Source organism: Manis pentadactyla, chromosome 1, assembly GCF_030020395.1.
Source record: "Manis pentadactyla isolate mManPen7 chromosome 1, mManPen7.hap1, whole genome shotgun sequence".
In the NCBI taxonomy this organism is placed as follows: domain Eukaryota; kingdom Metazoa; phylum Chordata; class Mammalia; order Pholidota; family Manidae; genus Manis; species Manis pentadactyla.
In genome coordinates, this window is record NC_080019.1 from 226,214,455 (window position 1) to 226,241,658 (window position 27,204).

At 41.9% G+C, this 27,204-nt stretch overlaps 1 protein-coding gene across 17 annotated transcripts in view; it reads left to right on the forward strand.

Moving 5' to 3' along the window:
- The window catches only part of CADPS (calcium dependent secretion activator), a 427,320-nt gene that overhangs the window by 353,362 nt on the left and 46,754 nt on the right, over positions 1-27,204 (forward strand). For all 17 annotated transcript variants that reach the window (XM_057507990.1, XM_057507963.1, XM_057507964.1 and 14 more), the window contains 2 exons: positions 5,800-5,874; positions 6,762-6,845. In XM_057507990.1, coding sequence (XP_057363973.1) covers positions 5,800-5,874; positions 6,762-6,845 — 159 coding nt within the window. The remainder of the gene's footprint in view (positions 1-5,799; positions 5,875-6,761; positions 6,846-27,204) is intronic.

The following is a 27,204-nucleotide window of genomic DNA, read 5'->3' on the forward strand; positions in this document are numbered from 1 at the left end:
TGGCATAATGTTTTCAAGATTCATCCATGTTGTTCCATGTTTCAGTATTTCATTTCCTTTTTATAGCTAAATAATATTCTATTAAATGGATATACCACATTTTATTTACCAATTCATCAATTGATGGGCATTTGAGTTGTTTGTACTCTTTAGCTACTATGAGTCATACACATACATGTACAAGTTTACATGTGAATCTATGTTTCAGCTCTCTTGGTTGTATAGCTAAAAGAGATATTGCTGATTCATACGATTAGATTAAACTTTTTGAGGATTGCCAAACTCTTTTCCAAAGTGGCTACACCATTTTACATTCCCATCAGCAATGTATGAGAAATCCCATCCTAGTCTGTGTAAAGTAGTATCTCACGGTGGCTTTGGTTTGCAGTGATGTTGGCCATCTTTTCACATGCTTATCAACCATTGTATATCTTTTTGAAGAAAGGTCTGTTCAAATCCTTTGCTCATTTTTAAAATTGGATTTTTTTTTATTGTTTAGATGTAAGAGTTCTTTATATATTCTGGATACTGGACTATTATCATATATATGATTTGCAACTATTTTCAACTCCATTCCATGGGTTGTCTTTTTGACTTCCTTGGTAGTGTCCTTTACAGCTCAAAATTTTTTAAGCTTAATTAAATCCAGTGTGTCTATTTCCCTTGGGTCTTCTTGAGGGGTCAGTTTTAACTGAGTTTTACAAGAATGGCACAATTCCAGGGTGGGGAAGGTCTGCTACACTAGGAATGTCTTCCCTTTCCCCTCAGCAGTTTTCATAGTCCCTCTTCAGATTAACTCAATTATGGCCTTGTTTAAAGAACTGCCACATATCTGTTCAGACAGCTACCCAATCCTTCCAAACAAGCCAATTACTCTGATCTTAACTTTTTTTCCTTTTGAACTGGAGTTTAGAGAGAGTAGTGGTGTGAGGATTGTTGTCACAGACCCCACTGAAAATCTGATAAAATCTGTGGAGCCATTTCCCCAGGCAAAAAAGAAAAAAGAAAACTTTCACACAATCTTACTATACAGTTTCAGGGGACCTATGGATCTTGTTAGTCCAAAATATAGAACCCAGTTGGAGATACATAATGAGAAATAACAAGTTGACTTTGGCACAGTGGACCCTGTCTCTTCACTTTACCACTAACCACTTCTGCGCTAGAGTAGAATGACCTTGGCTTAACCTTAGAGTCTTGGTTTTCTAGAAGAACAAATTGCCCATTGACTTAATAACTATATTATAGAATCTACACCTTGCCTACCAAACTGTGTGACCTTGCACAAGTTCCTTACTCTTATAACTTTGCTATCATTATTTGTCAAATGAAAGATACAGCATGTAACACACAACCTTTTGAGAGTTTTGTAGCTTATCAAAACTGGGGATCAAGCTCCCTAATTTCTGGATGTAAGATGAGAAAGTTGTCTTGGATATGCCCAAATAGTAACATTTTTGAGGCTAAACAGCAATGCCTGCTCTTTCTGGACATTGTTCTATTTGATAAAATGATTTCCTGTTTCCCTCCCCTCAAAAATGATTCCATTTTTTAAAATATGGAAACAATAATCGAAGCTCATAAACATTTCCTATTTTTCCTGAACTAGCGGACACCCCCAGCCTAAATGGTCTTTGTTAAGTGCCCATCCAATACTGTATTCTAGTCTATGATTCTTATCCTAATTCTTATCCCAAGCCATGCTAGAGAGCTATGCCATTTCTCCTTGGTATAATTCTATCACAGACACCTAAGTGACCAGGTTGTCACTTAGGGAAATGAGTGACAAGTAACTGACCTTCAAACGCCAAGTAACTGAGAACAGTCAGAAGGAAGCCAGACATCATTGCCTGTAAATATATACTTTCTCCAAGGGACCTTGTTCTGTAGCTGTGACCTTGAATAGAGGCCTCACACAAATGGCCTCTCCTTACCTTTTCTTATTTTGTAGAATGGGGATAGTCATCTCCAAAGTGAAACTGAATTGTTAAAATGAGATGAGTAAGGAATATCTGGAAACGTCCTAAAACCTGGAGAAGAATAGAGAGTAGTCCAATGTTCTTATGTAGATTTCACTCTGAGTTTTGGATATTTAGCTCCTATTGTAGATCTAGTCACTATTGCTTGCTTCCACCTGGATTCCCAGGCCTTCAAGGTATTTTAGACTAGATTGATCAGGTAGTACAATATTCTCCAATTTAAGATTCATGTCCTGAATTTCATGTTTGGGGTAAAGTCTCATCTAAAGGCAGCTGTTGAAACATTTGTTAACCATACTTTTCCATCTTAAATATTTATTTTTTCATTAAAATTTGCAAAGCACCAATAGAGAGGAAATTGTGTGTTAAATAGTTTCTCACTTGGCTAGTGTGTTTTCATCTCATTTCCAAGGTCAGATGGTCTTAACAGAAAGACAACATACACACAATCTGTTCCGTGACAAGGCAAAATGTGCATCACAGGAAGTCAAATGGGATGATTTTCATAAAGTGATTGTGAATTTGTAGCAACTTGGTGCATCAGAAGAAAAAGTGAACTCAACTCCCCAAACTTTCCATGGTACTGAAGAGTAGTAGTTCTCTTGCTATCATTACAATCTAGCACCCAGAATATAATTTAAAGGTATTATTATTGTTACTGCTATTGTTATTATTATTGTCAAGCCAATCTAAGAAGGCCAGCAGAGGGTACTGGAAACTGCAAAAATATGAAGGATCCCTGTTTGTACTCATATTGGGATGCAGAAAGATTTGGGTAGTCTAACTGACTACAAAAGATTTTGTGACAAGGTAATGTCGGGGGATGGTATTTAAAAGATGCCCCACTAGTATTTATAGTCCCTCATAGAGCCTCACTTCTGCATGGAATGATCTATCTCCCAAGGAAGAGCAGAATGAAGGCAGACTACTCAGTACTGCTCCAGAAAAGCAAGTTAATCAAATAAGTCTCAGGAGAATTGGTAAAAGAAATTCATGTATTGTGCGATTACTTGAATAGGAATGGTGACTATTTTGGTGTGTACCCCATTAAAACCTGATAAGCAGAATAGATATTACCCTGCCCTATGATATTTACCAAAGTAGGTTTTATTTCACTCAGACTACAACTTACATACACCAAGTATACAGATTTCAGATGAGTTTAGAGAAATGTATACGCACATGTAACCGCTATGCTGATCAGTTAGTAACAGTGATAATAATACTGCCACAAAGCCCTTCTAAGTTCTTTAAACATGTTTCCTGTATTGTTTCATTACTTTGTTAGGTGAATATTATTTCTATATTCACAACAGGGGTAATTCCAGCCCCACTGAGATGAGGAAACAGACCAACAGAAATTGACATGCTCAAGTTTTCTCTGGAAGATTATAAGCATTAATAATATGACAACACATTTTTTCATAAGCAGAAAAAAATGTGATGAGGAGTGAAGATCATAATATTCATACAGAGTGAAAGGGAGAGACAGTGGGAGTATCCAGAGAGAAGTCAAAGTCAAGTCTGGCATGCAGAGATGGAAGGTGGGAAGAGTTTCCCATAAACCACCATCGCCATACACTCTAGTTTGGACTCCTTCAAGAATGAACAGGCCTGAGGTTTCCCCACTTCCGAAGAGAAAGCTGGTTTGTCTTTTGAGAAAGAATGGTATTGTTAATTCCTTAGACCAAGAGCCTAAATCTTTTTTGGTGCCTAGAGAGCAATCGTTTTTGACCCTGATACGGCTATTTGCCCTAGCAGACATGTTTTTCAAAAGAATGTTTCTCAATAATGTTCGTTGCTTGGTTAAAAGCCCTTCATTGAATATTTCTTATTGCATTATTTTACCTATAACTAGCTTTTCTGAGTTAGTTAAATCTCATAATTAATTTGATAAATGCAAATCATTTATAGCATTCCAAAGAAAATCTAGCAGAGACAGTCACGTGGAAGGAAAGTAAGCATGTAATTCTGGATCTTAAGACCTAAAAATGAATTTGGAGCCCTGTCAATATTCCTGATTTCTTTTGCTCTGACATCTTTCTTTGTGCTCCTAGCACAGAATTCTGCACACAGCTTTTATGTTTAGCTTCAGGTTTATGCCACCTACTAGTAAATCCTTTTGTGAAACTAGCCAGAAAGCCAGCATAGGTTCTGGTTCATCAGGGACATTTGCTTTATTGCTTTTTCCTCTAATCAACTCAAAGGAAACTGAAATGAGATGGCTGAGCAATCAGGCCTTCTCTCCCTACCCTCATCTTCCTCCACTTGATGAACTTGAACAAGTAATGTTTGTGTTGCAGTCACAGTTGCCAAAATGTTTTCACATCTAGACTCTCACTTAATCTTCAGAATAGACCTATGAGTCTGACAGCAGAACTGTGGGAAAGGACTTGGCCCTCATTTTTTAATAATACTACTACTAATAATGATAAAAGAAGAGCATACCTGATGACCATCTTTATACAGAAATTGCCTCATTTCCCTTCCAAAATCAGTCATTTGTACTGGCTTCACTACTACTGCCTCCAGCCCTGTTAGTCCTAAATGGCAACATAATTATCTTGGTTTTGTTTTTTGTGTTTTTTGTGTTGTTTTTTTTTTACAGATGAGAAAACTGAGCTATATTTTCTTAGGCAATAGGACTTCCCAACATTGCACTGAGACTTTATCTACAGGTTTTACAATTACAGACAAAATTCTCCTATGACTTTAAATAACTTAACCTAATTCACATCCCTTTGCTCACTTTCAATAATTCTGATTGCCAGTTATCAGAATATCAAACCACATTACTATGGCTTATTATTTCTGTATGTTTTCATAGCTTTTGGGATGGTTTGTTTAATTTTTGTTTCCTCATGTGTCCTTTTCTCCTAATTTTTACTTGCACTGTTCCTTTTTTTTCTGTTCCTAATTAATCATCCTTCTGAAAGTTTGCTAAAGAGTGGGTAAGTGCATTTTCCTTTCCAAATAGCAATGTTTTGCATTGTTATTTTTCATTAAGGAAATTATGGAATAATTCAAATGGGTATTAAATGATCTAATAAATGTCAAGTAGCTGGCATACAGTATTTTCTGTTGAAATTGCTTTTCCTTTTTTTCCTGGCATTTACAGCAGATTTTTGTTTGTGTGGGGGTTTGTTTCTGCATTACTATTTAAATTTAATCGACAACGGCAGTAAGAGAAATTGAAAAACTTACCAGTCTCAGTAGAGGCTCTAAACCGGCATCTGCTTATCCATGAATGCAGAAAATGAGTGGCTGCTACAAGGATTCAGAAAGAGACACTATGTCTCAGGGGGGTCAACACCTGAAAATAGAACTAGGGAGCTCTGAGGTATTAACCCAAAGTACCTGCAGGTTTTAGAATAAGTCTTGCAAGATTAGTCATAGTGTCCTGCTCAAATTCCCTTTGGAAGGATTCCACTTCCTAACCACATATCCCAGCAGTTTTCCAAAGATAACTTTTCACCTTGGTATTAAATTATCATGGTATCCTGCTTTATAAGACTCAGATCAACACATTGCTAGGCCATTAAGGCATCCGTGCATGTTATTTGTAATTGTGTGTATGTGTCTACACATATCAAAGCCTTGGTGAGGAGCAGTGTGCCTGGTAATTTTTTAGGAGCCTCACATCTCTCTTCACCAAACACCTGGAGCCAGAATCTTACAGCTGCTTCTGGGACTATGGAAATAAACTGGGTCTGCAGGCCAGGCTTTATTTATTTATAAACTGCATTGCCTAAAAATTACCAACGGATGCAGTGCCATCACCTCCCAAACATGCTAATATTTGTCTTTCTGTGTTCTTTAGCATCAATACCATTCAAAAATAGACGAACTAATTGAAGAAACTGTTAAAGAAATGATAACACTCTTGGTTGCAAAGGTAACCGTCAGCTTCAGGTGAAATGTTTCATTGTGAACATTGCTTTGTTATGTCTGCACTTCCATTAAAATGTAACACGTTAAAAAGTTCAGCTGGTTACTTGTATTTCTCAGGAAACAAGATTGTAAGTCACCCAGCCTCAGCTCGGAATGATTTTTCTGATGATTGTGAGCCATGTGAAGATGAATTGATGAAGTGGCATACGTTAACTTAATAAGAATTGTCCCCAAACGTTGCACTAGGTTATACGGAAAATGTTTGTTTTGTTTTTCAGTGCTGACAAAGTTAGATTTTTAAATACAGAAAGTCAAATGGTAATAAGGAATGTTGCCATCATGAAATCCCCTTTTCCTCTAGTTTTACATGCAGTGAGAGTCATAATAAAACATAAAAGTCAGATAAAGCTATTTCAGTCACCCTCATGAATTATAGAATTTTAACTAAGTAATGCTGAATGGAAAGACATTTATATTTGCCAGTGCTAAACTTCTGTTTCCCCCAAATTACTGATAAAATACAAATAAAAATAGATTGGGGTAAATGTAGTGCTAATATGTAACGTAAGAACTGCTTTGCGCAGTTTTGGATTTTGAAAAGTGCATTTAATATTATCGCATACTGTATGCAACTCAATAATATTTTGTCACTTTGCACTTCTGTAACACTCTATATTTGCAATCACATAATAATGAAGAGAAAGCCAAATAAGTCCAATATTTCTCTGTAAAGGCATTCATTCTATTTCTTTCCCCAAAGGCAAGAATGAAATAATAGAAAGAAAAAATGACTTGAATGCTCATTGCTGGTCTCGTGGTTGAGCAAATGCTGCTCTTTACTGTGAACAACTAGAGTTTGAAATAATTCTTTTTCTTTTTTCACTGTTCTAGTTTGTTACTATCTTGGAAGGAGTACTGGCAAAATTATCCAGATACGATGAAGGGACTTTGTTTTCTTCTTTTTTGTCATTTACCGTAAGTAAAGAGCTTCTTTCTTTCCTGGTTTTGTTTTAGTTTGGGTTTGGATTTGGGTTTAGGGCAGGGATGTCGTTGTGTCATTTTGGGTTTGTTCTGTGTATGTGTGTTAATATTACGGTCAATTACCAATGTATGATAAGAGTGCTAGGAAGGTGAGCAGTACATTTCGTAACAGTAGGTAATCCAGAATCATTTCTGATTCATTTGGGAATGTACACTATGCCTGCCTATATATGTACACACAGCAAACAGAGAGCTGCCGGCCCGAGCCCAATGTAGCTATCTCAGGCAAATCTCTTAATGCTTCTGGGCTACTGTTTCCTCATCTGCAAATGAGGAAAATTAATTTTAGAGGTTGCAAATGGAGACCTACAGGTCAGATAGAGCTTGCAAATATGTTTTGTTTGGTCCTTCCTACAGTGGGTATATTTTTCTTAACTGGATTAGTTGCCCACATTTAAAAATCAGGAGCATGCACAGAGAACTCCATATTCCAGGGCTTTCTTTAGGCAGTGGATGATCTTCAGCACTGGACCTGCATACGTGCATAGGGACAGTCTGCTGGACCTGAGTCACAGGGGTGCCCACAGATCAGGCTTGTGTTTGCCAGTCTCCTGTAGCCCCTTCCTGGCTGTTTTGCTCATTCATAAACCTCCCTGGGCTTGGGGACACCTACATTTATTACCCTTGGAGCAGATGATTGAGTCTGAGCAAATTCTGAGGGGCTTTAATTCTGTGCCAAGATTGGGCCTGGGCATAGAAGTGGTTTTGTGCTGGGCAGAAGCCAGCCTACTTCTCTGTAGGTAAATGACCAACAGAGATGGTCACTGTAACTGGGCTACTTTGGAGCCTGAATCTGCCACCCTTCCTGTGCTGGTGGGTACTGCAGCTGCCCACTTTCTTGCCATTTTGGAAGCAGAGTTCTTGCTGGCTCTGTGACCAACTGTTTTCCTCTGACAACACCATAGGAAAGTCAGTCAATTTTGGACTCATTATCTCTGGGTCTTTAATGCAGCCTTATTATATGAAGAATCTCCTAGAAGGTACTGAATGCCAAGATAAGACCCACACAGGGTAGGCGGTAACACATCATTATTTTTGGAATACAAAAGAACCAGGTTCAATTCCCACTAATATTAACCAGCTGTGTGATCATGAGTGGGTATCTCATCCTCTCTGAGCCTCTGTTTGGTTTTGGTTTTGGTTTGAGGCAAGGGTGCTGTTGTGTCATTTTGCTCTTGGTGTGTGTGCATGTGTGTTAATTACAGTCACCTACGAATGTTGCCTGGGAGTGGGGAGTGGGTAATGTCTCCCATAATGAGTTGTCGTGGTATGGGGATCATAATGTAAGTAAAAGAGCTTAGCATAGTCGTAGCACATAGTAGGCCTTAATAAATGGCAGCTATTATTGGTAAAAGATAACTAATACAATTATTATACAGTGCAAATATACATGCACACATATACCCAACTTTGGTCTTTCCTGAATGCATACATTACATTTCCTGTAAATTAAGAGAAATGTACACAGAAAAACATTTAAAACCAATTCTCCATAGCGTCCACATATGCTTGTTTTATGCAGCTCTGAACTTCCCAGGTATAAGGATTGAACTCAACCTCAGAAGTATGATACCCCTGGGGCCTGGAGTCTATTGGTGAAGATGGGGTACAATAGAGGATCGTGGCAATAGGAATTCTACCTGATTTCACTCTGTAGAACCACCCATAGTGTGTCACAGTTGAAAAGAACCTATCCAACACACTCCTTTGCAAACAGACCAAGGCCCATAAAGGGGGAGTAATTTGTCGAAGGTCACACAGCAATGGACAGAGTGGAGACAGGAATCCAGGTCTTCTGCCAGCTTCCCCCCACCACTGAACAGCCTCCTGGAGAGAGTGGGATTCAGCTGGCAATTGCCTGGCACAAGTAGGCAGATGGGCAAATGAGTGGGGAAGATTCATAAAGATGGATTCAGGGCACATGAGTGGGAAATATTAATCTTTCATTCCTCAGTGAAGTCATGGAAATGGTGAAAAGAGGCAGAATTAAATGCAGTATTTCTGGAGAACATTCCCCTGACACCCACAAAAACATCACTTTCTTTTAGTCTTTGTTTTGAGCAACTGTTTTTACTGCACTGAACCTGAACCCCTGAGAACCCAGAAGGCCCGTGTGCTGTTGACTGAGCAGAATTCAGTCCCCCAAGGGCCACACCCTGATGCCTGGCTGACCGAGAGCGCTGGTGAGAGGTGGTCCAGGGGCAGCCATCCCAAGGGCATGGTGTGAGGGAGATGCTCATGGGAGGCTTAGAAACAAAGGAGACATAGTGTATCTTATGCACAAGGCTTCCAGCTGAAATTCTCATCTTCTCATCTCTCTTTCCTGAGACATTTTGCAGCCACACAGCATGCCTAGTGAAGCCCCCATAACTGCAGAACACTTAGGTTGCTGGGCCTGTAACTTCCCTTCCTTAGTGAGATTTCCCCCACACACTTGGCCACTCCAAGGCCAAAAGCACCCACTTATCATTTGCAGCCTCTGTTCTCATCCCCTTCTGGCGTTTCAATGCCTGAGAACTCGAGCTGTGCTTAGAGGTGGCAGGAATCACCTCCACATGTGGGTTCTGAGCTCCTGCCCAGATTTCAAAGGGCCTTTGGAGACGTCCTGCCGCCCAGCATGTTCATTACTCTGGAGTGGAGTGGAGGTAAAAGGCAGAGCAGATGCAGCAGGCATTGTGGAAAGAGCCTTGGAACAATGATGAGAGAACCCGGTGTCAGTCCTGGAACCCTGGACAAAGGTAGCGAGAGAGCCAACGTCCTGGCAGAAGTCCCTTAACTCCGCTCCCATTTCTGATTCAATTTTTCAAGTATTACAGTGCACTTACCACATCCCCACCTCAGCAGGGCTGCCAAGTATGAGCCATGTGCTCTGCCCCCCAGAAAGCTGACAAGTACCGACAAACATGCCACCCTTTCCCCCTCTTTCTCCCGCTGAGCGCCTCCTTTCCTGGGTGGGCTTGATTTCATGGTCCAAGCCAGACATTTTGGAAAACGTCTGCAGTGGCACAGAGCAGGCAGGAATATTTATTTCTCGTCTCCATCTGCATTGCTTCCTCTCTTGGAGAGGAGCTGGGGGGAGGAGAGAGGATGAGATGTGGCTTCTTCGTGCCAGCCCGAGAGGCGCCCAGGCGCGCCCCTCCTCTTCTCCCTCCCCAGCCTCAGCAGCAGAAGCAGCCTGGGATTTTTGGAGGCAGGCTAGCCTTTGAACTTTTGAAAGATCATCCCTGTTGGAAGTCGCAATTAGCAGCTATCCGCCCATTTCCCCTGACTGGAGGATGTGCTTTTGCGTGGGCTGGCTGCTTGGAAGGGTCCTTATGTGGTGGATAGCCTAGCCGCGGGCTGTTCTTTTAGAGGGCCTAGAAGGGGGGCAAGCAGGTGCCCAGGTCCCTCTCCCAGCAAGTCAAAATCCTTTCCTCGGTCCTATCCAGGTGTTAACAAATACGCTGGTTCTGGAACCCATTCATTCGTTCTTTCCCCCAACATGTATTCACGGAGCACCTGGGTATCGTGTATTGCACAATCATTATATGCCAGGGATACAGCAGTGAGCACAGAAGATACGTTCTCTCTCCTTTTGGAGCTTTCATTTAGGGCAGGGGAAAACAAAAAAGAGTGGAAAGAAAATTACAGAGTAGGGAAGTGGCTTACAGGCCACAGGCTGGAAGGATAGGAAGAGAAAGAAGGTGAGACGTGGGATGGCCACGGGAGGTCCCCCGAGGAGGAGCCGGGAGCCGAAGCAGAGAGGGGGGCAGCCACGGCTAAAGAGAAGGGAGAATCTTCTGGACAGAACAACAGTTGCAGTGGCCATACGGGAGGAAAGCAGGAGCGTTTTGCAGAATATTTTGGAAGTAACGTGAACAGTGTAGGGACTGAATGGATGTTGGGCCTGCAGACTTGGCTGAAAGGGGCAAAGGAGGAAAGCCCAGGAACTGCGATGCCCTGGAGAGCTTGGCTAAGGCGAATGAGTCCTGAGGGTCAGTGGCGGTAACAGCAGAAAAGACAGCCCACAGAGGGGAGGCCTGGGGTGGGTCCCCCGCTCTGCCCCTTACCGGGGAGCTGGGTGACCTGGAACACAGGACCACACCTTGGCTTTTAATTCCCTTCAGTGTAATACAAGGGCGGTTATATGAGATTAATTCAGAAGTCTAAAATAGCTACACGTGCTACAGCTCCTATTCTTTAAGCACTCGCTAAGTGCCTGGCACGAGGCTAAGTGCTTTAAATATATTTTTCTCGTTGAATCCTCTCAACAATCCCATCCCAAAAACACTCTCCTGCAGAAGATGAAACTGAGGCTCAGAGTGGTGAAGCCCTCGGCTGGACCCGCGAACCCCCGCCCACGAAACTCTGGAGCCTCCGAGGAGTGAAGGTGGAGGAGGAGCCCACCCTGACCCCCAAAGGCAGAACAATTCCCTCAGATCCTCTGAGGCCCCCTAGAATTCACTCAAGTTCCCCCCCCAACCAGCCAAATTCATTTGAGATGATCACAACATAACATGGAAACCACAGTGGACAGGGAGGATAAAGCCTGTTCTAGGGGCCCAAGCCCTACTGTAGGTCCAGTCTCCTAGGTCTCAAACTACCTGCATTCACCCTTTTTCCTTTTGCCAACATTTTAATTGTTTTGCCACTTAAGAACGAAACAGAGTAGACATGCTTTTCCTAGTATAACCCATGAGCAGGGCTGGTGTTAGTGGCGATCCGTCAGCAGCGACGGCTGCTTTTGCGCAGAGCTCGTGAGCTCACAGTGCCACCAGGGTTAAAAGCCAGAACCGGACCAAGGGAATTCACTCCTGTCCACAGAACATTTTGGTTGGGAAGCAGTTCGGGATTTAGCGCGGGGTGAGTGAGCATCACAGCCCGTTAGTGTTGACCTCTGCTGACGTCCCACTTCTGCTCTGACTTCAGGGAATGCCCAGCATGGGCATGACGTGAGCCGGTGATGCTGGTGCAGTCAGAGAGGTCTTGGCTCACTGTTAGGGGGCAACATCGTCAAGTTATCAGATGCCGAAATCATGTGATTCAACTCAGTTGGCTTCTAGATTCCAGAGCAGAGGTGCCTGCCTTGGACAGAAATGCCAACCAAAGCAGTAATAGCTGACTTTCATTGAACACATACTATGTGCCAGGGACTGTGATGTGCTAAGTGACTTACAACTTACAGCATTTCCTCATCTGATCGTCACAACCCCTCTATGCAATAGGTATGATTATCATCCCCATTTTACAGATGAAGTTAAGTAATTTGTCAAAAGCCACACAGCTACTAAGAGTCCACTTCAGATTTACTCCTGTATTATCCCCAGAATGTTATTCCCCACAGAAACATGGAAACCCATAAATGAAGTCAATCAGTGACTCTGCCAAGAACCATCCACCAACTGATATCATTCTTAAGGGAACGTGTCATGTTTTTCACATCTTACCATCAAAAAAATATTTTATGAATAATTTACCCACCAGTCCGTCAGTTTTGCAATCAACTGTAGGAATAGACAATCAAAACCCCCCATTTCTTTTATGCTTCCCAGATAACCTTCAGTTTCATGTTACTCCATCATTGAACGCATGTATTTTGGGTGCTTACTGTGTGCTAGGCACTGGGAGTTTGGCGATTAATAAGAGGGACAATGCCTCTTGTTGTACATTCTCTTGTGGGAAATAGAGTCTCAGCAAGTAATTTACAAGCCTGATAATTATTCAGAGAGCTAAAGAGGCAACGAATGCAATGGAACCATAGCCCAAAAGGACCCAGGTTTGCTGGGAGGATATCAAGGAAATGACATTGGCACTGAGATGAGTAAAATTTTGCCTGGCATTAAAGAGAACAAAGAGCGCCCCAAGGTATAACAATTTGGAGGAGAAAAGGAAGGTCTGTTCCTTCAGTCTGGGAACTGAAGTTCACTACAACTCAGGGAAAAGCCAGGCAGCAGGAAGAAATGACAGGGATGGAGTGAGAGAGCCAGTCAGGGGCCTGACCGAGAAGGAGCTTGCCCACGTATGGGATTTAAGGGTTTTTAACAGGGACATAATCAACTCAGGTTCAGCTAGAGAAGAGAGGTTACAGCGGGACTGGCTACTGGGTACCAGCCAGTTTTGGGTTTGTGGTCTTCCAATTTTTGAATCTTTGATCTGCCTTTGAAAGGGAAGACTTATTTGTCTAATATATTTTTGTTCACATAAACCAACAAAAAAACGCCATACCCTGAAACATTTGAAAATTATAAAGCACTGATCTGCTATGTCTTCTACCAACTTCTTTCATCAGCTGCTCTCCAGCGTTTCAGAACGTGACATCTACTTTGGGGTCTGTGACAGATAATTTTAACACCTAGTAGGACATCACCCTCATTTCCAGTTCGTGCCTTGAAAACACAGTTGACAATTAACATACCTGCTGTCCAAAGCAACCCTTTGAGAAGCTTTTTAGAAGAAGAAAATTAACATCTAAAGTTAACCATTTCCCTTAGTACTGTTTAGCGGACATGAGTGTCATTCAAAGTGAATAGAAGGCAGATGCGGTATTTTCTTCTGACTGTGAGGAGCTGAGCAACTGGGTCATAGAAATGTCAGCTATGAAAGAAATGATCATGTACGTCACTTCAAACAGGAAATAATTGTTCTGAAATTAAAGTTAGAAACTCTGACCCGACCTCTGAGCCACATGCAGTAGGATGCCTATCACCAGAAAGTTAAAGGGAGAGAAGTGATGGTAAAGCCCGGACCAACAGAAATGTGGCAAGGTATTGATTGTCTGTGAGCCTCAGTTTCTTCATCTGTTGAGTGGAAATGTTGATGCCTGCCTCTGAGAGCTGATGAGACAATTAGAAATAAAGTGAGCAGTAGGCCTTGTGTGATCCCTGGCACATTATGGATGCTCTGTAAATAGCCATTCTGAGCCTCACCTTCAACATAAACCCACAAGAATATTTAAATGGCCACAGTTCTAACCAACCATTTTCTTACTGTTCCATCTTTAGCAGAGCAGTCATTCCTCCTGAGCAACCCAAACTGTTATCTATAGAAAGATCAACCAAAACTCTCTTAGAACTCCTATTTCAGAACATTGTTATATTTAAAAATTTGATTCATCAAAGATAGTTTCCATTAAGTTTAGTATATTTTTTAGCAGTTAGTGTTTCACCTTAATTCTTCAAGAATTTTTCATTCATGAATGATCTCTGGAAGCCCCCTCTCTTAATCAAAATATTTGCTTAATCAGAATTGATTATCCCATTCTCCAAGAATATTTTGGGTTGAATCAGGTTTGTTTCAATAGACACTTAGGTTACTAGTTTGTCCACTTCTGTCCCTTACAGAAGTATAGTCTTAGGCAGATTAATTAACCTTAGTTCACTGACCTATAAAATGGTAATAATGATAAGACCTGCATTATGCACTGTTGTTAGTATTAAATGAGAAAATGGTATGTACATGGAATGGGGTAAGCATTCAGTATTTGTTGGATATTGTTACTATTATGCTTATTGCTGTGATTATGTCACTGAGCACTGGGTATTAGAATTTGTTACTCAGCCACCACGTGTTTAAATGGCTGCTGTAGGTATTGAGCTAGAAGTTGTAGACATAGAAAGATTTTTTAAAAGACCTTATCTCCATGTCTGGAAGTTACTATCTGGAGTGCACACAACAGAAGGAACTTTGGGGATTTTCTGGCCCAGTGTTCCCGGTTCTGTGCTGGAGTCTGCTCAGTCCCTACCTGCTGGTAAAAGCCAGTTCTCCACAGCTCTTCCCGTCTCCACGTTGAGTGGCGTCGCATCGGTGTCTGAAATTGGCCATGGTCAAAATGTTTACACCACAGACATTGGCAAATGCTCCCAGAAAGGGCAGCTTCTTTCTTTTCTTCCTGCTTTCCTCCTCCATCCTCTCCTTCTCCTTCTGCACCTTCTCTTTAACAGTATATCACCGAGTGTTTTCCCAGCAGAGGATATGTACCACATAGCACCTGAGGTGATATTAGATATTGCAAACACTCAGCATTAAATAACAACAATCACACAGTGACAGGGTAATTCCCTTTTACATGTTATATTCATCTGTATTTTTTTTATTAAGGTATTGCTGATATAGTCTTAATGAAGGTTTCACATGAGCAACACTTTGGTTACTACATTCACCCATATTATCAAGTCCCTCCCACACACCCCATTGCAGTCACTGTCCATCAGCGTAGTAAGATGCTCTAGAGTCACTACTTGTCTTCTCTGTGCTGTACTGCCTTCTCTGTAACCCTCCTACATGATGTGTGCTAATCATAATACCCCTCGGTCCCCTTCTCCCTCCCTCCCCACCCTCCCTTCCCCACCCCTCCCCTTTGGTAACTGCCAGTCCCTTCTTGGGTTCTGTGAGTCTGCTGCTGTTTTGTTCCTTCAGTTTTGTTTTGTTGTTATACTCCGCAAATGCATAAATGAGTGAAGTTATTTGGTACTTATCTTTCTCCACCTGGCTTATTTCACTGAGCATTATACCCTCTAGCTCCATCCATGTTGTTGCAAATGGTAGGATTTGTTTTCTTCTTATGGCTGAATAGTATTCCATTGTGTATATGTACCACATCTTCTTTAACCATTCATCTACTAATGGACACTTAGGTTGCTTCCATTTCTTGTTGTAAATAGTGCTGCGATAAACATAGGGGTGCATATATCTTTTTGAATCAGAGATCTTGTTTCCTTCAGGTAAATTTCTAGGAGTGGAGTTCCCGGGTCAAATGATACTTCTATTTTTAGTTTGTTGAGGAACCTCCATACTGCTTTCCACAATGGTTAAACTAGTTTACATTCCCACCAGCAGTTTAGGAGGGTTCCCCTTTCTCCACAGCCTCGCCAACATTTGTTGTTCCTTGTTCATCTGTATTCTTATATCAAGGAGAAAGTTTTCACTGAGTGCTTATCTGTCTCTCACACTTCTCTAAATTTCAAATCCTCCTGGGTAATAGAGAGAGAGAGAGAGAGAGAGAGAGAGGAGTCCACAGGCTCAGTACCCTCAGCAGGCAACCATGTCTACCTAGAATTAAATATTTTTATTTTATTTATATTGTTATTTATTTTTGTTCTTACCTTCTCTTATTGAGAGTCATGCTAATTTCCCATTTATGGTAGTGATATAAAGTTTCTCTTCATAATTAAATATTTAAAATATGAGCCAGTGTTAAGAAGAACACTAAGTAAATAAATAAATATAGTCCAGATGGTACATGGGCAATAATCAGGAGGTTGTCCTGGTGCCTAAAGTTGGAGGAGTTGTGATACATAAATTCCAGTCACCCCAGTTTGTAGTTGGGTGAACTGAGACCAGAGGAGAATGACTTGAGCAGCTAGTTCAGTCAGAGAACCCATACCTCCTACTCATCCATCTGTTTGTTTTCCCCACTCTTTACCTGAGATGAGGAGGGGAAAGAAGGGAAAAAAACACTCCCCACTGTGTGGCAGACCTAGACTGGGTAGGACAGATAAGTCACCACTAGCAGCAGACATAAACAATAAAGCCCCTCCGTGTAGGCTGAGGCCGCTGGGGGAGGAAGGGGAGGCCCTCGGGTGATGGGCACCCATGCAGGAATGACCATCCAGCCCTCAAAAGGCAATGGGAAACCCAAAAATGCCAGAGGGGGGCAGAATGATGCCCCCACTTATGATTAAATAAAAATAAGCCTCCGTGCCTGCTTGGAGATTTCACAAAATTAAAACTTTCCAATGTGCATTTCTGACTTTCTCCTAAAATGAGAACATGTTCATGTAAATCGACAAGTGGAAAAGCACTACAGCCTTATTAGAGGGCAAACCCTGGACTCCAACAGACCCATGTTCACATAACAGCTCTGTGATGCTTCCAGCTTTGAGTCTTTGAGGAAGTTGTTAAACCTCTCTGAGCCTCAGTTTCCTTATCCATAAATGATGATAATCATTATGTCCACCATTGTGAGGGTTCATTACTTATAAATTGCTTAGCTGCGTGCCAGACAAATAATGAGCATGCAACCATTGTTAAGTCTTAGCAGCATTAAAAGGGCAGGTTTGAAGGAGCCCTTGAGCCTTGTAGAAATCCACCCTGGAAATGAAGGATTGGGGCAGAAATGAGGGAAACTGGAAGGAAAAACAGGTCTACTGCAATCAGGCATCTGTTCAGAAGCCCCAGGGGTGGAAGAGAGATGAGAACATACACTTCCTGGACCCAGTCTCGGAGCACAGTATCCTGAGCAACAGGAGACACGAACAATTCTCCTCGTTAATGAGACTGTGGCTCCTAATCGGCGCATGGAACAGAATGCTTTTGCTTAATAGAGATCATTTTCCTGCCTCTTGCCCAACTCCTCAGCAGTGCCAGCAGTTCTTTATTTAATGAAAGGTAGGGACTTTTGAGTAGTGTGGTGGGATGGGCTGTAGGAGGCATTATTACCCTCATTACTATGATAATAGTTTAATCACAATCAATATTTATGAACATGCACAGAAGCCACACAGTCAACCAGCAGCTCTGCGACTCAGGGTTTTCGCGTTCTCATCTAAGGGCGCTTTCCAGGAAAGCCTGAACTCTCTCCCACCTTCTCCCAGCCCCTCTGAAGCCCTGCAGTGGCCCCCAGAGGTCATTTCAGAATATCCGTGATGGTTAGTTACATTGAGAGTGCTATAAGAGGTCTTGCTTGTCGTGATAGGTGAATATCATCATAATATAACACTTTCTGCTTTTTAAAATACTTCCATGTCATCTGGATTTTATCTCCAGGCTTTGTTAAATTATCTTACAAAAAAGGTAAGGCAGTGTAGGGGACAGCATAATACAGTAACTTGGGTTTAAATACTATATCTACCACTTTTTAGCTGCGTGCCCTGGGGAAAGCAACTCAACCTCTCTGAGCCACAGTTCCTTCATTTGTAAAATGAGAGACAGGTTATAAGGATTGAATAAGATAGTGTAAATCAGGCCTTCAATAACTGATAAATGCATCCATGTTTTTATATATGACTATGTATCAAGTAGTAAGTATTTCTACATTGTCTATCAGAAAACTAAACAATTCTCTTTCCCAAAGTCACACAGCCAATAATTGAGAGAGCAGGCATGAGAGTCCAGACTTGGAATCTGATTTTTTTAAACACCAGTTCCATTTATAAACAACTTAGGGAATCCTTATTTTAAAACATAGCAATGCTTAACTCTCTTCTTTCAAATGTGAATCAAATTTTGAGAGCCAGTGGATCATTTGTCTAAGCAATGGCTACCTGGTAAGCAACCCATAAGACATTTAATGTGTCCCAATTCCCACATCTATAAAAACAGCATTTATAAACTCTAGCCCTTTTAAAACAGAAAATAAAGGAAGGTGGCCTCATAATGTCTGTGCGTCCATAGAGCATATGCACGGTGCTCACCTGGGCACAGCACTTCACAACTGGCCAGAAATGCAGTTGTTCTTGGGCAAACAGTGAAGATATTTTAGCTCCTCTGGTGACAGAACAGTGGGAATCCATCATACTGTCTGTGACTCCAGAGATACTTCAAGGGTTGTGTTTTTCCCCAGTCCTCAGAAAGTGTTGGAAGGGGCTTTCGCTGTAATTGTCACTTGGCCACAAGCAGGAGCCACTGAGGTTTGCTCAACTGCTCACCCGCACATACAGTCCCAGTACATCCACCCACTGCCACATTCTGTCTCCCCCAGGCAGTCGGTCCCTCAGTTGGCACTTACAATTTATTCATCTTCCCAAGATGCACTTAGAGCATCCAGATTATGTGTTGAGTGGGGTTTTGCTAGGTTTTGCTTTTGCCTTTGTAGAGGACATATCTCAGAATCATGATTTTAGTCAAACAGAAACCTTGAGGAAGTTACCCTGGAGGAAATGCACGCTTCTTGCAGAATGCCTTTTTCCACTAGAATCCTGAAAATTCTATCATTGTTTTGTTCTTTTTCTGTCACTTTCAGTAAAAGAAATATACATACATGGTTAAAAAATGAAATAGTGCAGAAGTACTTATAATAAAAATGTTTTAAAAACAAACAGTTCTCTGGTCTACCCCTTTCCAAACCCCACTCCCTTACCCCAGAAAGGACCTTGAAACCATTCTGTTTTTATCATCCTGGCTCTAAGTACTATTCCTGTATTGCTATTTCTTGACTGATTGATTGATTGATCTTAGAGAGCACTGGACCCCCTACAATAGCCAATGAGAGCTTTTAGCTCCCTTCACCACCTCTCACCTCCCCCCTCCCTCCCCTGTTACAGTTGTATCAGTATTGCCTTTCCTCTCTTGGCATCTCTACAAGTTTAATAATATCCATTCACCTTCAATTCTTGTTTCATCCACAAGATAAGACTACTGATCCCCGTGCCCTTTTCCCTCCCCTGCTTCCTCCTCCCACTGATCTCTTCTTCTAACATGGGAATTAAATGACTCATCTTCTTATTCTTATCATTTAAAAATGGAATAACTCATACTGATGGATGTCACTTAAGCCTAGCCCAGCACTGTCCAATAGAACTTTCTGCAATGATAGAAATATTCTATATCTGAACTGTCCACTACAGTAGCCACTAGACACCTGTGGCACATGAGTACTTGAAATATGGCCAAAAAGTGTTTTGTTTTAATTCATTTACATTTAAATAGCCACATATGGCTATTGAATAATGCAGGGCCAGACCAAGCTTAATATACAAGTCTGATTACCTAGAACGATCTGATTTTCCCACAGAAGTGGTAATGTTAGCAGGCACATAGTTCTTAATATGCCCTGGGAACTGTTCCAGAAATTCAGTCAATACCCCAACAACTCTATGAAGAGTATTGTTATCCCCATTGTGTAATGAGGAATGCGAGGCATAGAAAATTTGAGTAACTTGTCCAGGAAGCGGTAGAGCTGGAACTTGGCCCCAGGCGATCCACCTCCAAAGGCTGGGTTCTGAATCACTTCACTGCACTGCTCTGCTCCCTGTTGGAAGCGCCCACATCCTTCTTCAGGTAGTTCCCACCCTCTGATCAATGATATGGCCATGTGTTCTCCCATGCTATTGGCTGGAGCGATACTTAGCACAGGGGCTATGTGCATTTAGAAGTAAACCCCACCGATTCCAATTCTGCCACTAAAGGGAGAGCATGAAAAGCGGAAGCTGGGGAAGGACTTAGGCAAATATAGGGACTCGGGGCAAATTAGCAGAGGGGTTCACTGCCCACACACAGATAGTTTGTTCCTTTGGCCTGCTGGTTCCAACAGCAGGAGGTTATGGTGGTGCCCCCCACCTTTTGTGTATCATCTTTGTTAATCCTCACAACAGTCTGATAAGGTACAGGTTGGAGGCTGCAGCTAGAGGGTGCTGGGAAAATATTAAATGAGGTGGTTCACAAAAAACCTCAAAACAGTGCCTGGTGCAGGATACTCAACATAGTACCTATTGTAATCCCCGTATCTCTTTGCCAAGTCTACCCACAGGACCATGCTACATTGTCTGGTACCTGTGTGAATGGTCTTTGTTCATCTCTACTGTTTTTCGCCTTTTCTTGTCACTATAGTTTTTCCTGAAGCCTCATTTCTAGAGCTTTTATAAATACTAAAACATTAATAGCCTTTTGTTTTACTACTGAAGTATTTATAACTTTTCAAGGTGTGGGAACTGTTTCTATCCCACATTCTTCCTAGAGCCAACCTATCTCGTATACCATCTGAGAGTCACAGACACTTTTTTAATTCTGGAAGAATCAGGAGAAAACCCTTAGCCACGTGCCCTATTATCATGAATAAGGACATAGGCCGACAGGTTAGGGCAAGTAGCCAAGGTCCATCGATCGACTAGTCAATGGTCAAATGAAGATTAGAAGTGTACATTTTGTGATTCTTGCCCTTCCACACTTAAGTATGTTCTAGCCCAGAGGTCAGAAAACTTCTGAGTAGGACCAGATAGTAAGTATTTTTGACTTTACAAGACACATGGTCTCTGTCAGAGCTACTCAGCCTCTGCCCTGGTAGCATAAAAGCAGCTATCAACAAGAAATAAAGGAATGGGTGGGGCTGTGTTCCAATAAAACTTTATTTATAGGCATCAAAATGTCAACTTCCTGTAATTTTCACATGTCAGGAAATATTCTTCTTTTGATTTTCTTTCAACCACTTAAAAATGTGAAAACTATTATTTTCTTTTGGGCCATACAACAACAGGCAGCAGGCTAAATTTGCCCCATGGGCTATAGTTTGCTAGCCTTTGCTCCAGTCTATGAACTACAGATGGGAATGCGGTACAGTCAGCCCCCAGCTAACCCAAAGTGAATTAACACTACTAATAATATTAGCTAAGGTTTATTGAGCTCTTAGTGTATACCAGGCATTGTGTTGAGTGCTTGACATGATGTCTACCTGTTCAGCCTCCAAAGAATGCTGTGAAGAAGATACTGTTGTTATCTTCATTTTTCAGATGAGATTATCCAAACCTTTGGGAGGTTAAATAATTTTTTCCCAATGTCACTCAACTGGTAAGTGATGGAGCATAATTCAAACCATGATGTGTCTGACCAAAAGCCCCTACACCTACCACAAGGTAGATTCCCCTTCTCATAAATCCCAGGTGGTCCTACCAGTAGGTAAGAAATGGTGTTAGTATGACTATCATGTTCAGACCATCAACAACTTGATGTAACAAAAGGACTGTGCACTTTATAACTAGGGTTGGACTTGTACTCCAGTTCCATCCCTTACTGGTTCACCTCTGAAGAGCTGCTTAACCTTTCTGAGCCTCTGCATCCTCATCTGTGAAACAGGGATGGTGAAATGCGCTGTCCAAGGCTTTACAGTGATGATTAATTGAGCTAATTATACATAAGGTGCCTAGCGCAGTTCCCCATACATATGTGCTCAATAAATATCATCAAGGATCAGGTAAAAATCCAGTTGCTCACTAATGTTTTTGTAGCCAGGAGGCCCAGAATATCCAAAACCTGTCCTAGACCACAGGGACTCCCCACAGCATCCTCCAGGGATCTGCACACAGTAGATAAAGTTGGGGGTGGGGGAATAAGACAAAGTAACACCTCATTGAATGTTTTGGTTGTCTTTTGCTGCATAATGAACTATGACAAAATTATAATTAAAATTATAATTGTCTTTTGCTCACAATTTCGTGGGCAAGGAATTTGAGATGAGCTCAGCTAGGGAATTCTTTGGTCCACGCAGCTCTGACTGGGACCACTCTCTTGGCCACATCCAGCAGGTAGCTGAGCTGGGCTGGGGCTGGTTGTCTGATAACATGATGTGTCTCCATGTGGCTTCTTTCTGCCCCAATACATCTCTTCTTCCTGATCATCTCCATGTGATTTGTGCTTCCTGCGTCCTGCTAGTCTCAGGGTAGTCACACTTAAGTGTCAGGCTGGCTTTCCAGAGTGAGGAAATGGAAGCTTATTGTTCTTTTCAAGATGAGGCTCAGCACTGGCATGATGTCATCTGTATCATATTTTGTTGGTTAACAAAGCAGTCACAAAGCCAGCCCGACTCCAGGGGCATGGGGGAATAGGCTCCATTTCTTGGTGAGGGAGTGGCATGCCCACACAGGGAGTGGGATAATCAGTGGCAAGCATCCTTGGGGACAAGCTGCCACACTGTGAACTGGGCTTCGGGTCCACATTCCACCACAGATAACTCTGTGGAGTCACACTGGTCTCCCGGGATCTCAAAGACATTAAGGGGGGCGCCAAGGACAAATAGAATCAGAGAGAGGAACTAGGGCCCCACCGGGCACAGGGCCAGCAAAGAAGAGACATCAGACGGCCAGGCCTCTTACTGCAGGATAAGTCCTACGCTTTCACATGAAGCACTCAAACCGAGAATCAGAAACACCATACCTAAGAATATGGATATTTAAGGTTTAATGACCTCACTCACTAGCAAACATTGCCCACCCAGTGCCCTGGAACCTAACCAATCACATCAGCCCCTTTGGATGGAAGCAAAAGAGTATAAAAACAATAACTGAAACTTACTGAATACATACTGTGCACCAGGCACTGTGTAAAGGTTTTAGCGTACATTAACTTGTTTGCTTTTTCTTGAGGAATTTTATTTAATCTTGTCTCTTTTTTATTGGGATATAGTTGATATATAATATTATATTGGTTTCAGATGTACAACATAGTGACTTGATAATTATATGCCTTACTAAATGTATGTTTACTCACTTCAGTAAGTGTAGTTACCCTGTTACCACACCAAGGTATTACAGTATTATTGGTTATATTCTCTATGTTATACCTCCATTCCTATAACTAATTTATTTTATAATTTGAAGTTTGTACTTCTTTATTCCCTTTACCTATTTAACCCATCCTCTCACCCCCTTCCATATGGTAACCAACAGTCTGTTGTCAGTATTTATGGCTCTATTCCCCTTTATTGTTTGTTTGTTTTGTTTTTTAAATTCCACATATAAGTGAAATCATGTAGTATTTGTCTTTTTCTATCTGACTTATTTCACTTAGCATGATACCCTCTAGGTCCATCCACATTGTTCCAAACAGCAAGATTTCCTTCTTTTTTATGGCTGAGTAATATTCCATTGTGTTTATGTTACATTAACTTGTTTAATCCTTATCATTCACTAAATCAACTGCTACAGACCAAATACTTATAATGGTGTCCTGCACCTGTTAAACACTTTAAAAATCTGTCTTTTTTAGTAATGATCCATACAACCATTTTATGAGGCGATATTATTGTCATTATCTCTATTTTACAAGGAAGAAGCTGATGCTTAGGTTACCTGGCTCATAGCTGGTGGGTAATAGAACCGGCTGCCAGCCCAGGTATCTGACTCCTGAACCCAAGTTCTTACCCCCACACTGTGCTGCCTGCCCAGGTGCGTGAGTCCAAGAGACCCTTTAAGCTCTTCTCACAGAGGCAACACAAGCCAGTTCCTTTTGAGTTGATAGTGCCTGGCTGCACTTTCCTTAAATGTCCCTTTAAGAGTATTATAACATAAAAACCAACTTCAAGAAAACACTAGAACCCTCTACCCCAGGTACTGAGGAAAAAGTGCTATATATAAAAGTTCATTCGTCCAACTAATTTTTTTTGAGCTCCTACTATATACCAAGCAGCGTCGATACTGAGGAGAGAGAAAGTTCTTCCTCCTTGTAGAGCCTCCATTCTAGACATTAGGATGGTGATAGATGATACAATGCACCTGATGAAAGATAAAATTATATTATGGATGGTGGTGACATTCAGTGACATTTTTACATACTGAATTGCCTCAACTCTCAATTAACAAAAACAAATCAGGTATCTAAAATTGCCTGAGTAAGGAAGTGAGAAAGGAACAAAATATCATCATTATCCTTGCAGCAGAAATTTCAAAAGCCAAACAATGAAGTAAATTTTGCTAGTCCCTTGAAATGGTGATATGGTCAGCAGTTTCTAGGCAAAGGCAGAGAAATCAGCTCTGGACTTCCATGAAGTCACATAGGCAGGGATGGACTCACCTCACACACAGAATAAATAGTTTCCTTGGTTGGTTTGTTTTTTCTTTAGGAGACCATGGGGAGAAAGGGGAACTCAAGCAGTCTCTAATGCAGTGGTATCTGTTCAAATTTCTTTTCTCTTCCATCTTTGAGCCTTACCCACCAGACTTCTGTTTGCAAAAAGAGCCTAATCCACTTTTTTTTTGTCTGTGCATTGATTTAATAGTATCAAATGCTGAGGTCCTCGTGGCCTGCACCTGGGTTGCTTTTTCCCCTAATAAAGCCACAGAAGTGGTTTAAGCCCCCACCGTGCTCTCTAACAAGCTACACAATGATTAACTCAGGTCCCCTTATTAGGACCAAGCAGAAGAAAATCCCTTAGTCATCAGCATTGTGAAAATCCCAGAATGGTGAGTGTTCAATGAAAAGATTACCTTGGGCACCTGAAAAATAATGGAAGAGCTCAATAGAGAAACCATTAAGCCTGTCTACACACGCTAAGTCAGGTGGAGGGTCGAGGTAATTAGCTGGCACATTCAGGCCAGAAAAAACACTTTGGACCTTCTGCCCTGAGTCAGTGCAGATAATTATTCAAATCCCTCATGCATTTTTCCTGGAGAAGCCATTTTAGGTTAAGTCTACACACACACACACACACACACACACACACACACACACACACACACACACAAAACTTAAATATAGCTGGTCAATAAAAGTGGTTTGATATTTGTTTTGTTTAACTGAATAATAGGCAGCTTGGAGGATGGGAAGTCCAAAGCTGTAACTTATTAGCTATGTGACTTTAAGCCAAGTTATTTCATCTCTCTTAGCCTCAGTTTCTTCGACTATAAAATAGGAATAGTAATAGGACCCCCCCCAAAAAAAAAAAGTTTGTCGTTAGGATTAATTATAACACATGCAATATTCCTGACTTATTACCTGGCAAGTAGTAAGCACTCAAGAAGTGTTACTTCTAGTTACTAGATATTGGATGGACATGACTCATCCCAAGTGTTTGGAGAGATTGGACATTTAGATACCATCTAAGAAGGGGCCAGCAATCATGGAGCAAACACCTTCGTCTGCAGCCCCTCCCATGGTGCCTTGTACGTAGTAAGTGTTCTTGGCTTCAGGCACATGAGAACATGCATGAGCTGCCCACTCACAGCTTGTCTCCCTCCCTTCATCTTCAATCTCTGTCAGCCTCTCTTTGTGTCTCTTTTCCTAACCTCCTTTTCCCAGAACTGGCTCTACTGGGCGGTCAGGGGCTGGGGGTGCTCATGGACACTACTAGAGAAGGGACTTCCATCAGAGGGATGGTCAGAACACAGAGATTCGCAGGACATGAAGTCTGGCAGAAGTCACAGTTCTTGCCTCTCCCTTGAGGGCAGTTGAGTCCTTGCTTAGAAAGGGTTCCAGACCAGCTGTCTAGGGTACCCTCCTTCCCCTGCCCTATCTCCCGTGCCCCAGGGCACATGGCTTGGTCCCAGAGTCCAGCAGGTATGTGGTACTGAATAACAGAGTTCCCTGGCCTGGGAACTTCCCTGTCACTTATGCCTAAACTCAACCATCTTGAGTTAAGAAACAGAGGATGTTGCTGCCTCAATCTTTTGAGGGCAAGTTCTCCTGTGCATAGGGTGTTCACGCAATTGGCAGAAAGTAGGCCATACTATGAACCGACTCAGGTACCTGCTGGTCACTTGGGGAGATTCCAGACATCCTTTTTATGGCACGAAATTGCCTGTGGGCAAGAGATGGGGAGTGAAACTAGCTGCCACCCCCACCACCTGGACAAGGAGCCTGTGTTTCATCTACACCAATAAGCCAGTATATCCAGTAATCACTAAGAACATGTACATTGAGTAGCCTTCGCCATGTGCCCAGCACTGCTCTACACATTGGGATGGATAAGCTCATCTAGTCCTCACAGCGTCCCTTTGAGTAATACTTTCTTTGTCCCATTTGCAGAGGAGGCTCAAAGGGCTTAAGTAATTGCTTCAAGTCACCAAGTTAGAATACGGCAAAGCCAGACTTCTAGCCCCACCAATCCTGAGCCCATCTTCTTAGCTGCTTCATTAGGAAAATTTCAAGTTAAAAAAGAAAAGAAAATTACACACATACACGTTTTTGAGAATCATTGATAGGAAAACACACATAATGACAAAATTCTATAAAATAGGTGATATTTACAAGAAATGTGTTTTATTCAAGAAAACCACATATACATGTAATGGAAAACAGTCTTGTATAGATTGTGTGGACTGTAGATCATTATTTGATCTAGAGACAATGTCTCATGTGCACTTAGATTTTCAGACTCTTGGCAATAATTCCAAAGCCCTAGTGAGTTGGGAGGTCCTTTCTCTCTACCTAGAGTATAGCTGGCCAAAAGACACATTCCTGTGGGTACTTAAAAGAAACATGATGCTTAAAACGTAGCACTGTTGACATTAGGTAGGAAAGGGTGCAGAAGCCAGGACTCTGATACTGACTTTGCCAGTGTGTTTACTCTGCTGTATCTCAGCATGCCTGCTATGAAAGATACAACCATTGGCAACTTCCTAGCTCCTAAGGAGACGAGAATCAGGGAATGGGAAGCAGCCTCGAGGGAACCTGTCACACAGGGAAAGGCTCACCTGCAGAGCATCCTCCATAGCCGTGCTTGAGCTGCTCCAGCAAGGAGGTCTCCTTCAGCAGAGAGGGCCAGTGTCTGGCCGGACCTTCTTCTGAAGCCCTGTCATTTTACTCATTCATCCTGATTCCATGAAAAAGTTCAATCTTCCTTCACTGAAGCTCCTTAGCTAACTACACGAAGATTACCATTTTCTTTGCTGTT